We start from the raw sequence: 16,292 nt of genomic DNA on the forward strand, positions 1-16,292 counted from the left end.
AGAGAGAGAGAGAGAGAGAGAGAGAGAGAGAGAGAGAGAGAGAGAGAGAGAGAGAGAGAGAGAGAGAGAGAGAGAGAAGGATGGGGGAGAGTGAATGGTTCTTAAAAACCAAATCTCCTCAGTTATTTTGCCAGCATTAGCCATTTCCTACTACTACAACCTTCTTGCTAGACTCCTAATCATCCAGTGCCACTTCAAAATGTCCCCCCCACACACACAACTGCCAAAGTTACCTTACTAACTCAGTAATATAGCAATAATAATAATAACATTTATATGCCAGGTACTGCACTAAGTGCTTTAAGAATTATTATTTCATTTGATCCTTGAAACAATCTGAGAAGTAGGTGGTGGCTGTTATTATCCCTTTTTTACATGTGAGGAAACTGAGGCAAATAGGGATCAAGTGACTTGTCTAAGGTTACACAAATAGGAAATATCTGAGGCTCGATTTGAATTGGTTCTACTTAGCAATAAGTCCACTACTCACATTCACTAATCTAAAGGTCTCCTGTTGGCCTCCAGATCAAATTACCTCTGAAACTTGCCATTAATTCAGTCCATTCTACTATTCTCCTCTCTATTTGATCATGCAGCTGTTATTCCAATTAAACTAGATTACATGGGGTCCCTCATATTTAATCCTTACTTTTTTTCAACTAAGAGCCTCTGCTTAAACTCTACCATGTGAAAAGAAGAACATTTCTTCAACTAACTCTATCCTATACCTTTCTTCTTTCAAATAAAGGGCTCTTTTTTTTTAAACCCTTGTACTTCGGTGTATTGTCTCATAGGTGGAAGATTGGTAAGGGTGGGCAATGGGGGTCAAGTGACTTGCCCAGGGTCACACAGCTGGGAAGTGGCTGAGGCCGGGTTTGAACCTAGGACCTCCTGTCTCTAGGCCCGACTCTCACTCCACTGAGCTACCCAGCTGCCCCCCAAATCAAGGGCTCTTAAATTGGGGTATAGAAGCTTAACTTAAAAAATATTTGATAACTATATTTCAATAAAATTGATTTTATTTGCATCCTACATATTTTATTTTGTGAATTTAAAAACTGTAATCTGGGAAAATGTCTTAAGACTTCACCAGACTACCAAAGCAGTCCATGATATATAAAAAAAGAAGAATCTGTGTTCTAAGTTATATTTAAAAGCCCATTACCATCATGAAGGTTTTCCCAATGTAAATACTTCTCCCCATTCTGCAATCTCATTACTCATTCCTTAATCCCTCCCTTCCTTACAAAGCACTTTTGTAATCACTTTTTTATATATTTCTCTTAAATGCCATACTATGTCCCAAGTTAGAATGTAGGTCATGTTTGCTAATATGCACTCAGAAGAACCCGCAAGGGGGCCTATAATACCATAGACCTCAATAAACTTGTTGACTTAAGTGACTGAGGGAAGTCATTTTTGTTATTTCTTAGGACACTGTGAATCTCAAAAGACTTTCTTATTCAGTTTGTAACACAATAGAAAACATTATTCCCAATTTTTTTAAAGATATAAAAATAAACCAATGGAAAGGCAGTGTTTTTCTTTTCACAGGGCAAAAAACAATTATCTTGGTTTACTGTATGATAGACTTCTGTTTCTCAGCAGAGACACAGTGTCACAACACAACAAGCCATCTCCTGTTTAACTGGTTAGACAGTTACCTGCACCGATGACAAAATTGTGAGTTGAAAAAAAAAAGCAGTAGAGGGTGGCCCTGTAAGGTTCTTCTACCTCCTATGTCCCTAAGCAAGGAATGTGGGAAACCATGCAAGGCTGGGACTCTTTCTCAGGAATAACCAACTATATACAATTCAATCCCCATTCACTTGAACTGAGATAGTAGTTTTCTTAATCCCTTGGCTATAAAATTTGGTTTGCATCTTATTAAACTCATAATGCATATATCGAACACCAACAGTAAACTAATTGTCTTTGAACTCAAATACAAAAGGATTGCAATTTTAGCATTCATATTTCCTTTCCTAATTTAAGTGCTTGTTAACATTTTATGAAGGATGAAGGAGGCTGGGAAATGTCTTTGAGAAAGTCACATAAGGTCATATCATATTGTGCTAAATCATTCAGGTAATATAAGCTGTATATAATGCTGAAAAATGAGTGCAAAACACTTCGGAACAATGTTTTAGAATCATTTTGGGGTGCAAGAAACAGAACTGGATGACGACTTTGAGACATCTTGGGCATAGATTGCTTTTACCAATCTGAGTCATAGTTTATTAAAGTTGTCTAAAGTTCACGTTTTTTAAGTGTCAAATAGGATAACAATACTTATGTTGATAAACTGATAAGGGTGAAATGAGAAATGAATGAGATAATTCTTTGAAATGTATTGCTTGCAGATTATACTGGAAGACTACAAAGAGTCATCAAGTCCTCATTTTAGAGGTGAGGAAACGAGGGAGATGATTTGGATATTATAGTTTTGGAAAATGTATGTAGAAAGATTGTGACTTGTCCAAGGTCACACATAAAGGGCTATATATGACAAAACCAGGATATGATCCAAGGTTCTCTAATTCTCAGTCTATCAGGCTTTCCCTGCACTATGCCAGCTAAACAATTAATTGCATGGCATTAACGTTTTGAGCAATAAAAACCCACCTGGGAATGCTGGTCAGGTAGGTCAGGACATTCTGGAACTCTTTCTCTGGGATTTCACTGAAAGTTGGGTAATCTGGGAATGTGATGACTGGGCATCCATCTTGTCCCCGTCCACCTAAAAATGAGTTAAAAAAAAACTGGTCATATAAAGCAGCTACACTAAATCCAAACTTTTCCAATTGAGCAACAGCAGAAAACATTTAGAAACTCAAAACATTTAAAAAAATAAGGAGTAGCTTGGAAGTTCCTGGTTTTTTTTAAACAATGAAAAGAATTGATCCCTTTAAATTTCTCTTCCCATTGTGAAGAGTCCCTAGAATGAAGGACTTCAGAATAAGTAAAGAATTTCTCAGGTTTTACTGAATCTTCTTTGAATCCACCAAGAGTGAGAATGGGTCATTTGAAAATACATTTCTTTCCTGCTTCTTGGCTATTTTTGTTCTTATCTGGATATGGAAATAGAAATGTTAAAATGTCAGAGGGAAGGAAAGCTATTATATTATTTCCTGATTTCATTGGAATAGGAAGTATAGTCTTGGAAATGGCACCCACTCCCCCACTGCCAAACAAAAATCCCAACAAACTCTTATTCATACAAGAAATCCAGTGTGACCATCATCTAAGAGACTGAGAAGTACTTTTCAAAAGGTATTGAGGTTCAGTGTTTGGGTGCATTTATTTATTTATGTATACTTAGCCCTTCTCTTCTGTCTTAAATTCAATTGGTTCTAAGGCAGGAGAGTGGTAAGGGCTAGGCAACTGGGTTAAGTGACTTGCCCTGTGTTACATAGATAGGAAGTGTCTGAAGTCACATTCGAACCCAGCACTCCTGTCTTTAGGTCTGGTTCTCTATCCATTGAGTCACCTACCTGCTCCCAGTGTTTAGATTTATGATAACAATCTTCTCATCCTCCTCTAAAATACTACTCAGAGACCTCTACATTCTCTAACAGGGTGGCAGTGGAAAGGAACCTATGGCAGACTCTTCTAAGCTTTGGATGCAAGTCCAGTAGAAGGCAGCATTCCTGTCAGAGACCAAATTCATTAAGTTCTAATAGAATAGATCAATTACTGACTGAAAGGCTGACCATCGAGTGAACTCTCCTGGGGCATAGCAATACCCAAAGATCTAATAAAGGCACTGTGGGATTATAATTGGCACTGAAGAAGGGAGTCTCCACACCAGTGGGATCAGGAGTATGAATATCATCATAAACATAATTTTAAACTTGAAGTTCATGAGATGATCTGCTTATAAATGACAAAGTTAGAAAGGTTTGAAGTGTGAACTTCCACATTTTCCTATATTACCCACACATATTTTTCCTTTCCTTTAAAAAATCATATCTATTTCATTACATATTTCCCAATTACATGTAACATTATTTTAACATTTAAATTTATTTTTAGTTCCTATGTCCAAAGAGCCATCAAATTGAATATACCCTTTCATCTTGTCATACCACTATTGGATCTTACAAAAGGGGAAGGACCTATTTGTATAAAAATATTTCTAGCAATTCTTTTTTGTGGTGGCAAAAAATTGGAAATTGAAGGGATGTCCACCAATTGGGGAATGGTTGAATAAATTGTGGTATATGATGGTGATGGAATACTATTGTACCATAAGAAATGATAAGCACAATGATTTCAGAAAAATCTGGTAAAGCCTACATGAACTGATGCAGAGTGAAATAAGCAGAACCAGGAGAACATAGCACACACTAACAGCTAAATTATACTATGATCAATTGTGAAAGACTTAGCTACTCTCAGCAATACAATGATACAGGGCAATTCTGAAGGACTTAATGACAAAGAATGTTCTTCACCTCCAGAGAAAGAACTGTTGGAGTCAGATGTAGATCAAAGCTCACTGTCTTTAACATCAATGTAATTATGGTTTAATTTGAAGTTTTGGTTTTATATGAGTGTGTTCTTACAACAACCAATATGGAAGTGTGTTTAGCATGATAATACATGTACAGAACATATCAAATTGCTTACTGTTTGGGGAGGGGCAGGAAAGAGATGGAGGGAGATGATTTGGACATTATAGTTTTGGAAAATGTATGTAGAAAATCATTATTACACATAATTGGGAAAATAAAATATCTTTGAATTAAAAAAATTTTCGAGTTCCAAAATCTCTTCCTTCCACCCTTCCCTCACTAATAAAGAAGGCAAGTGATACACTATTGATTATATACAAATATATATATATGAAGTTTTACAAACATATTTCCATATTATTCATGTTGCAAAAGAAATACACATTCTGTGAGTGGCCTCTTCCCCCACACACAAATAAAATAAAATATGTATGCTTCAATTTGCACTCAGAGTTCATCAGTTCGCTCTCTGGAGGTGGATAGCATTTTTCATCTTGAGTCCTTTGAAATTGTCTTGGATCATCGTGCTGATAAGAGAGTTAAGTCATTCACAGCAGATCATCCTTACAATAATATTCTTGCTGACACATTTTTTTTCTTAAGGAAAAATTAAAGTCATTATGTATCACAGTATTTTCAAATCACTCTTAAAGCTCTTAATTTAAATCCTTTCATAATGCCAATATATTCCCTATCAATTTTCATCTTTGGGCATCTCATTTCCCTCCCCTTCCTAGTCAGCTATCCCTTATATTAAAAATATATATAGAAAAAAGTTCAGAAAAACTGTCCAGAAAACCAAATTCAACAGTTTATATATTATTTCATACCTTTATTCTCTCCAATTCTTAAAAGAAGGTAGGTAGAAATCAGTTTTCCTACATGTAAAATGAGAGCATCAGCCAGGATGACCTTTAAGGTCTCTTTCAGCTTGAAACTGATGTGAGTTGCATTCTTATAGGTCATCTTTGGTGGGAAGCTTGGATAAATGTATTGATTAATTTTAATAATACAGAATCTCAAGGCTTATTTGAGTCTACTGAACAAGAATTACAAGAATTCCTTTTGAAACAGTTCTACTGTCTAGTCATCAAATGAAAATAACTTCTGTAAGAGGCATACTTAGGACATCTGATAAATACTCTAGGCCAGGGGTCGGCAACCTTTTTGGCCGTGAGAGCCATAAACGCCACATTTTTTAAAATGTAATTTCTTGAGAGCCGTACAGTGCTCAGAGTGTGCACTCCTGTAACAGTGCCTGAAAAAAATTGACTTTATGGCTTTTGCAGAAAGAGCCATACTTTGCTGACCCCTGCCCTAGGCTCTAGAAGAGTACATTTCAGAGATCAGATAGATGAAGTGTCTCCAAGGAAAATTAGCTTAAGGAAGGGAGGAAGAGTCTTCAAAGAATGAAATTTGACTTAAGCACAAATTATCCCAATAAGAAAAAAAAGGAGGTGCAGTCTAAACAAGCTGATGAAAATACACCAAAAAATTACTGATCAATTCATATTTCAAATGATATAGACAGAAGATAATAACTATAATTAATATTTGCTTTAAAGTTTACAAAGAACTTTGCACAGATTTTCTCACTGGTGCTCACAACAGCCTGGGAGGTAGATTTTATTAACTTCATTTTACAGATGAGGAAACTGAGGCTTAGAGAGATTAACTAACTTGTCCAACAAGAGTTTAAATTAGGATCTGAACTCCAAGGACAGCACTCTTTCCATTACACCCCTAGGTGTGGGAAGAAAGATGGAAACAAGAGCAGTAATAGGACAAAGAAAAAAGATTGTTTCTATATGAATTCCAGAATGGCTAAGGGCAAGAACAAGACTAAAACTATTCCAGCAGAACTATAATAACTGTTGTCTTTTTTTCATGCTCTCTCCTTCCCTTTGTGTAAATCAGAGGAGCAAACACACATGAGCCAAGCCTTCAACACTCCAGATTAAATGTAATTGGGGAATATTTAACAAAAAATATATAAATACAAGAAAAAATTTAGTATGTATTTATATATTTTAAATGTTTAATTTCATTTTATTAAACATTGTTGAATTTATTCATTATTACATTTACTTAACATGATATATAATATAAAGCGTTTAGATATTTAAAAATACATTTGAAATACTAAGTCCATATGCAAGTCACAAAGATCCTTATATACAGTTTGGTGGCCTCCATTTCTATGATGTATTCTTGGGTCTTACTCCCTATATATCAGTGCCTATTAATTTTGTTTTTCAGTTGTTTCAGTCATATCCAACTAGTCATGATCCCATTTGAGCTTTTCTTGGCAAAGGAATGGTCTGCCATTCCCTTCTCCAGTTCATTTTACAGATGAGGAAACGATACAAACTGGGTTAAGTGACTTGCCCAGCGTCACATAGAAGGTGTCTGAGGCTGGATTTGAACTCAGGTCTTCCTGACTCCAGGTCTAACACTCTATCTACTGTACTACTTAGTTGCCCTGTTTAATAGATTTAGAGCTGGATGAGACCTTAGAAATCATCTTAAACAACTCCCACATGTCACAAATGATGAAACTGATGCCCAAATTGTTTAAGAGACTTGCTCTAAGCTACCCAGAGAAAGTATGACAGAACCAGGAATTGAACCCAGGTCCTCTGGCTCCAAACTTGTCCCTCTTTCCATTTCGCCATGTTGCATTTTTGTCTTCCTTCCAGGACTAGCTTGGGTATCAACTGCCCCATGAACCCTACCATGATCCTCTACAAAAAATGAAAGCTTCTCATATTTTTTTATAGTATTTTGTCAAGATGCCTTTCCTGCCCTATTCACATTGTCCCTGATAACCTACTTATTTCTGTAAATATTTTACCGTTGTTCCTCCCAACCTGCTAGATAATAAACCATGTGAGGCCAGGAACTATCATTTTTCATTGTTATATTCCCAATGCTTCTGTGCATTTGCTACAATACATATTTACTGAATTGAGTGATTTGCTCTAAATGTAAGTGTCTAAAACATAATTCTGTCATATTGCCACTGATTTACAGGGACCCTGAAGGACACGAAGAGGGAAAATTTTGGTGATTTATCTTCTCTTACTTTTGCTTAGTCATTGTTCTGTTGTTTTTCAGTTGTGTCTGACTCTTCTTGACTCCATTTGGGTTGGTTGTTTTGTTTGTTTTAGTGGATTGGTTTGCTGTTTCTTTCTCCAGCTCTTTTTACAGATGAGAAACTGAGGCAAATAAGGTTAAGTGACTTGTCCAGGGTCACATAGCTAGTAAGTATTTGAGGCCAAATTTGAAGTCAGGAAGATGAATCTCCCTGATTCCCAGGCCAGTGCTCTATCAACTGCATCACTTAACCGTCTCTTTTACTTTAGTAGAATGTTGTAATTTGCATTCCCTTTCCTGTCTCTCTGGTTTTTACACACTGTCACCCTGAGGAAAAGAAAAACCATAGTTATATTTTACTGTCATGCTTGGGAAAAGGAAGTTCATCCGACACAAATGACCAAGAAAATAGCAGTAGCCTCCTTGTTCCGTTCTTCTTCAGAGATGGAGTTAAATAAGGCTGTCCAGTTAAAAATAGCTGCTTTCCCTATTTTGAGACACTATACCTCTAGAAGGGCAACAAAATAGATTCTTTTTCCTCCTTGTGAATCCTGAATACACTTTCAGTTTTTTTATCATGATCCAAAGACAACAAAAGTGTACAGCAAACTCTAGTTCACCCAGAATCCAAACAAGCAAAAAGGTAAAATCAGATTGGTATTTTTTCCCTACTCTTTCATAGGGAAGACAAATGGCCAATAAATGAGTTGATCTCAGAGAATGACAGAAAACAACTTGGAACTAAACTTGTAATTAGCTATAAGAGAACTTTCTAGACTCTCCTGGTTATTCATGCCCTCCATCTTTAAAAAAAATGATGGATTTATTTGGGTGTCATGTGGTAGAGCAGAAAGGGCAAAGAATTGGGAATTCAAAAACTTAGGTTCAGGAACAGCTAGATGGCTCAATAGACTGAAATATGGGAGATCTTGGGTTCAAATCTGACCTCAGACACTTCCTAACTATGGGACCCTGGGCAAGTCATTTAACCCCTATTGCCTCATCCTTACTTCCCTTCTGCCTTGGAACCAATAAACAATATTGATTCCAAGATGAAGGGCAAGGTTTTTTTTTAAAACAACTCATGTTTAAATCCTGCTTTTCATTCATTGCTTATGTGACTTTAATCAAATCATTTTCTCTCTCCAGGTCTCAATTTCCTCATATGTAAAATGTGGCAGTTAGACTAGAAGATCTCTACGGTGCCTTCTTTTAAAAAAATTATGTCTTTATTTCAGTAACAAATTTACACATAAGTTTTCCATGATTACATGATTCATGCTCTTTCCTTCCCCCTCCCGGAGTTGACAAGCAATTCCACTGGGTTATACATGTATTATCACTCAAGACCCATTTCTTTATTATTTATATTTGTAAAATCCTATACCCATACAGACAAGTGATAAATCATATGTTTTCTTCTGCATTTCTCCCACAGTTCTCTCTCATAAGTCCCTCAGAGTTTTCCCAGATCATTGCATTGCTCTTAGTAGCAAAATCTTTCACACTGGATCGTCCTGTAGTGTTTCATTTACTGTGTATAATGTTCTCCTGGTTTTGTTTATTCTAAGGTGCCTTCTAACTCTAAATCTTTGATCCTTTGCTTTATTTTATATTATTAAAAAAAACCCTTACGTTCTATCTTAGAATCAATACTGTGTATTGGCCCCAAGGCAGAAGAGTGGTAAGGGCTAGGCGATGGGGTTTAAGTGACTTGCTCGGGGTCACATAGCTGGGAAGTGTCTGAGGCCAAATTTGAACCCAGGACCTCCTAGCTCTAAGCTTGGCTCTCCATCCACTGAGCTTCCCCTCCTAGGGTTTCATTCAACCAGTAGAATATAAGCTTCTTGAGAGGAGGAGATTTGGGGGTTTTGTCTCTGTATCTTTAGCTCCAGCACAATGCCTTACATATAGAATGCACTTCATAAATGCTTGTGGAGTTGCATTAATGTAGATGATCTCTAAGGTATAGACAAAGAAAATAAAAGGGTCCAGGATAAAACCTTGAGGGTTCCAGATACTTACTGGGTGAGACAGGATGATGATCTAACCAAAACAAACACCTTTCTTCCAATACCCAGTCATAGGATTGGTGTCCGATGTAACCATACCTACTTTTATCCTTCAACATTCCCTATACTCCCCTCTTCCTATTTTCTAAGCTCTAAACCTCCCTTATGAGCCAGAAGTTAATTATTCCATAGAGTTATAGCCTAATTGCTAGAAGACCCCATAGCAACAGCAATACAGGCAGAACTGAAAAAATTCCAAACCAAATCCACTCCCCCTTCCCCTTCCCCTTCTGTGGACTCCGTTGTTGGCTTCCACAGAGGGTTTTGTGCTCCAGGGTAATGATGAATAGGTAAGTGCCTCATCTCCTGGCTTTTCATTTTGGGCAGTGTAGAGTGAGTTACCCAGAATGAGAAGACAGGGATGGGTTGCAACAGATTTCAGATCTCGTTTTCTTTCCCTCAAACCTTCTTTTCTTTCAAATGTCCCTATTACTGTCAAATACAATCCGATCCTTTCAACTTCCTGGTTCACAACTTGGTGCCATTTTTTTTTTTTTTGGTCATTTTCAACTCCTCATTCTTCTTCATCTTTTATATTCAATCAGTTGTCACATCTCTACTTCCCAATCTCTTCCCTCTTCTCCATTTATAAAGTCACTCTGCTAGCTAGTTCAGGTCCCTATCACTTCTTACCTAGTCCATTTTTTTTATACCAATATAGACTCATTTATTGTAATACTGCATTGAGGATAATACCCTTTTTTTTAAAAAAACAAAACAAAACCTTTATCTTCTGTCTCTTTTTTTGGGAAAATGTTATTTAATTAATTAATTTGGAATATTTTCCCATGGATACATGATTCATGTTCTTTCTCTCCCCTCCACCTAGTCCATTTTTAAATAAACCTTTAATCTTCCATTTTAGAATCGATACCTCCCCATCTCCAGACCCATCTCTCAATCCACTAAGCCACCTAGCTGCCCCTTACCTGGACTGTCAAAATAACCTCCTAATTTTCTCCATGCCTCAAGTCTCTTCCCCCATGATCCATTGGCTGATACTGCCAAAATGATTTTAATAAAGCGAGGGTCTGTCCATGGCACTCTCCTATTGGACAAACTTGAATGCCTCTATGTTGATTCAAGGATCAAATATTATATAAACTTGGGACAGGTTGGTGGCTCAGTGAATTGGAGTTGGGAGGACCCAGATTCAAATTTGGCCTCAGACACTTTCTAGTTATATGACTCTGGAATTAAGTGAGTGGAGCCAAGATGGCAGAGTAGAAGCAGAGTAGCTCAAAACCACCATGAGAAACCTCTCCAACCAATCTTTAAAAAATGTCACAAAATGAATAGAGGAGTGAAAGAACAAGTTTTATGACCCTGGGCAAGTCATTTAATCCCAAGTGCCTAACCCTTACCACTCTTCCACCTTAGAATTGATATTTAGTTAAAGGTTCATTTTAAAATTATAAAATCTTAATCTCATCCTTTTAATGTCTTTCCTTTATCTCATCCTTTAAATGTCTATTTCTATATAAGTTTAAAAATATATAGAAATGATACCCCTTCAAACCTATCAGATTGGCCAATGTGATAATAAAGAAAAGTGATAAATGTTGGGGGGATGTGGCAAAATTGGGACACTAATGCATTGTTAGTGGAGCTGTGAACTGATCCAACCATTCTGGAGGGGAATCTGGAACTATGCCCAAAGGACTATAAATCTATGCATATTCTTTGACCTTTTAACACCAGTACTAGGTCTCTGTCCCAGAGATAATAAAAAAAAAAGGTGGAAAGGACCTGCTTGTACAAAAATATTTATAGCTGCTCTTTTTGTGGTGGCAAAGAATTGGAAATTGAGGGGATGTTCATCAGTTGAGGAATGGCTGACCAAATTGTAGTACATGTTGGTGATGAAGTACTATTGTGCTATAAGAAATGATAAGCACAGTGATTTCAGAAAAAGCTGAGAAGAGGTACATGAACAGATGCAGAGCAAAATAAACAGAACTGGGAGAAAATTGTACACAGTAACAGCAATATTGGAAAATGATCAGCTGTGAAAACTTGGCCACTTCCAGCCATGCCCTGATCTGGACAATCCTGAAAGACTTATGACAGGGAATGCTATCCACCTCCAGAGAAAGAATTGTTGGAGTCAGATGGTTGTGGATTAAAACATACTATCTTTTACATCAGCGTATTTCTGGTTTTATTTAGGGATTTTGGTTTTCTGTGAGTGTGCTCTTATAACAATGGTCAATATGGATGTGTGCTTTGCTTGATAATAAAAACAAAAATAAAATAAAATATATAGAAATGAATCCATTAATAAATATATATAGTTAACACACAAATATACAGGTATTGGAGGTGAAGGCTCATTTATTTTTATTGATAAAAGTATATAGTCAAAAAAGTGTGAAGATCATTGATGTAAAATAAGACAGTTGGAAGAAAAACATGAAAGCACTGACAGAGTAAAACAAAGTTGAAACATATGTATATACATTTATATATACATACACATACATGCTATATGTGTGTGTATATATATTTTTTTTCTTGAAAAAATTTAAGCACTTACCTTGCATCTTAGAGTCAATATTAAGTATTAGTTAAAAGACAAAAGAGCTGTAAGGGTTAGGCAACTGGAGTTAAGTGACTTGCCCAGGGTCACACAGCTAGGACGTATATGAGGCCAGATTTGCCTGGCACTCTATTCATCTAGCTGTCCCCCATTTATTTATTTATTTATTTATTTATTTGTTCATTCATTCATTCATTCATTTGCTTATTTATTTATTTGTTTGTTTGTTTGTTTGTTTTTTAAAACCCTTACCTTCCGTCTTGGAGTCAATACTGTGTATTGGCTCCAAGGCAGAAAAGTGGTAAGAGTAGGCAATGGGGGTCAAGTGACTTGCCCAGGGTCACAGAGCTGAGAAGCGTCTGAGGCCAGATTTGAACCCCGGACCTCCCGTCTCTAGGCCTGGCTCTCAATCCACTGAGCTACCCAGCTTCCCCCTCCCCCATTTATTTTTAACAATTTTTAAAACATTTAAAACAATATAATTTGTAACACAACAATAATAAAATTCACATGATGTTATAAATATGTAAGAAATTATAAAAAATATGCTTATCCAAGAAAAAATTCTCACATCAGCTATGTCCAAAAATCTATCTCTTTCTTGTTCCCCCCCGCCTTTCTCATTCCCCTCTCCTCCTCATATATATGTTTAATAGTCACTGAAAACAGGGAAAAGTTGGACCCAAAACTGAACAGGAAGAGGAAAGTATGCTGGAGTGTCTTTGGAAAATTGCAAATTCTTTTACAAATTCTGTACTTCTTCTAGCTGCGTATGTCCATGTTGTTAATACCAGCAGTATGCTAGTAATTTTGCTAGTCATTTAACATTGTATATAGTCTCCAAAGGAATAAAAGTGAGTACCTTGAAGGCAATAGAGAGGAACATGCCAAGGCTACAGCACATTATAAGCAATTTTGAAGGAGAACTGGAATAAATGCTAATTAAAGAGATGTATGAAAAAAAAATGGACTGGCCACATGTCGAGGGATAACAAATGGATAGCCTTGTGTTCTGCCAACATCCCCATTTTAACAAGAGAAATTAAGGAAATTCTCTAGGACTTTGAGGAGCCAAATAATGGCTAACTTATGGGAGAAGGGGGACTGGCGTAGTACCAGAAGGGCAAGTAAGGATGAGTTGAGATTGGCAAAATTATTGAAGGGAATATAAATGAAATCATAGATCCATTTGAATGGGTTTCTGAGATAAAATTGAGAGGGGGGTTAAATTTAGCATTTTTAAAAATTTATATTACATTTAATTTGAAAGGCAACGGTTTATTAGTGACTAGAAATGTGAATCTTAGAAATGTTTTTTTTTTATCTTTAGATTACCAAAAAAGAGTAATTTTCATTAGAATTATACCTATCTCCTACACAAAAACAATCAGATGCACTTAAGATCAGAGCTTAGAATTCCTGAGGGCCAACCCCTCTCTACTTCATAATAGGGTTGTATAACCTCTTTACCTTTATTGAGCTATGGAATTTGGTTTTTAAATTATTCAGTTATTTTATATTTATATATATATTTATATATATGTATTTTATATTTAGTTATATATACTTTATATATAAACAAATTATACAATGCTATACCTAAAACTTGAGGCAATATGGTAACCCAGTTAGCACAATATATGGAGAACCAGAGGTAGGTCAATTTCTACACAAATGGGTATGGGGTGGAGATGGTGGCACTGCCACTGGACCCTTATCTCTCTCTCACTGAAATAAAATAGCTGAGAATCGGTCATTTTAAGAGCTAAAGACTACAGCTTCCTGGGAAATTTCAACTCATCTATGATAATCCAAATTCATAAAGATACACGTCCTTACAGAATGTAATGTTAAGTTCACTTCTCTCCTGGGGAAACTGATGAGGTATTTAAAGTTTTCCATATTGTTTTTCTTTGTTAATGGGTTCTTAAGAGTCTGTTGAGTTTAGGTAGTACATTAATTAAAAAAAGGAAAAAAATCTTGAAAAAAATTTATCCATTTCAGAAAAAGATTGTAATGGGGGAATATAAATATGAGGCAGCATAATCATAGAAAGAAAATTAAGGAAATGTTCAAATCAAGGATACACAAAATCATGATTTGACTTGAGGGGAGGGTGGACTTCTTTCAAGCTTTCATGTGTTCTTTTCCAAAAATTTTCTTTGTCCTTTTCTTTAGGGTCGATGGTTGAAAAAACCTAAAATATTAAGTCTATGAGTTACAATACAGTGTAAAAAAAGTACTATAATAAAATTTATGCTGAAACATCAACTAAAAGTCCATTTTGTAGAGATATTAATTTAAAATATTGCTTGCTATTACTAGATTTCTTTTTTCTAGTATACCTATGCCTAGAAACTATATTCTTCTAAACTTAAAAAAAAAACAATTTAGAGGAAAGCAAGAATCCATCTTTCCTTTTATATCCACAAACCTATCTTATTAATACCTCGAAAAAACCCCACCAAACCACATTGCTCAAATATGGAAACAATTCTCTCATTCATTTTCATGAAAGAAAAGTATTTGCTGGATGTGGAATAATTAATCACTGTATATAAAATTTGAATTAATAATAGCCTCATGTCAGTTTGAAAAAATGGGACATCATGAAGCTATTGTATTCTTCGACTGTATACTCTGCCAAGTAATGAATCACAATAAGAAAGGATCCTCTTATTTATGCAGAATTTTGGTCAACCTGATTGATTTTATGTTATGTGTATTTTCAGATACCTTGGCTGAACTACCAATTGACCTGTTTTTCAGCATCTAAGGCTATATGAAAGTTATAAAAAAAATAAGAATACTGAAGGAAACAAGTCCTCAAGCTAAGGAGACTTCAGGAAAGAAGATGAGAAAAAAACACAAAATTTTTAAAATTAAAAATTACTTAAGGGATCATAGAATATTGAGATTGGAAGGGGCTTTAGAGGTCAGTCAAAATCCTGCAGATACAACATTAGTTTAAAAAAGACAGGCTCCTTAACCTGTGGAAATAGAGTCAGTTTGAAATGGTATGGTTATTTCAAAAGGAAAGTCAATGAATTCAGGAGAAATGCATAGCCTAGAAAGGCTATCCCAGGATTTGGCTTTTTCATGGTCATAGTTTTCATTCTACAATAAACACAGGTAGAATATTTCTGAGAGTTTGAGTGCCTTGAGCTTCTCTCTCCCAAGAGACCTTTTCTGGGGATGGTAGAAAGGCTTTGTTATAGAATCAGATGACTTGCAGAGTTTTAGATAGATAGATAGATAGATAGATAGATAGATAGATAGATAGACAGACAGATACATACATACACAGTAGACAGATAGATATATACATATATACACAGTAGACAGACAGATACATACATACATATATACACAGACAGATAGATACACAGACAAATAGATAGATAGATAGATGATAAATAGATAGACTGATATAACTTGTAACTTGGGGTCTCCTAAGGATTTGGATTCACATGAACTGGATCTACTCTTGGGGGCTGGTCCCAAGAGGACTGATTTCTCTCTTCCTTCATTGCCTCCACTTAGAACTTCCCCCAGAAAATCTTTTAATATATTTACAGTATATGTCATATCTAAGTTTTCCCAACTGTTTCTGAATGGGGACCCTGCATCCTCAATAAGCATTCAGGGTAGTATCCTAGGTCAGGTATGGGACAACCTATATTTCATTCCAATGAAAATGTAAAAGGCTCAACAGATTCCTAGGAACTCATTAACAAAGAAAAAGAATATGTAAAACTTTAAATACCTCATCAGTATCCCCTGGAGGGAAGTGAACTTAAAAGATTCCTGCTGGGGCAACACTTTGAAATTTTGCTTAGTCCTTTTCACATAGTCTCACAATCCTTCCAAGACTTGTAATACCATCTTGTGGTTTAGTCTTCCCCAGAAGAGTATTTGGGGGGACTGAACGAAGAATCCCAAACTTTTTGAATCTGTGTTGTCTGATTTACTTGTGGTGACAGTGGAGAGGGGGCAATGTCCAAGTCTCTTCCAGAATCCGTCTATTATGTGGCTTCAAAGGATCACCTTGGCAAGCCTCATCTTTTC

General features: G+C 36.0%; 1 protein-coding gene across 4 annotated transcripts in view; it reads right to left on the reverse strand.

Moving 5' to 3' along the window:
• The window catches only part of MCF2L (MCF.2 cell line derived transforming sequence like), a 285,276-nt gene that overhangs the window by 137,085 nt on the left and 131,899 nt on the right, over positions 1-16,292 (reverse strand). For all 4 annotated transcript variants that reach the window (XM_044670522.1, XM_044670521.1, XM_044670520.1 and 1 more), the window contains exon 3: positions 2,626-2,740. In XM_044670522.1, coding sequence (XP_044526457.1) covers positions 2,626-2,740 — 115 coding nt within the window. The remainder of the gene's footprint in view (positions 1-2,625; positions 2,741-16,292) is intronic.

This window comes from Gracilinanus agilis, chromosome 3 (assembly GCF_016433145.1).
Source record: "Gracilinanus agilis isolate LMUSP501 chromosome 3, AgileGrace, whole genome shotgun sequence".
Taxonomy (NCBI): Eukaryota; Metazoa; Chordata; class Mammalia; order Didelphimorphia; family Didelphidae; genus Gracilinanus; species Gracilinanus agilis.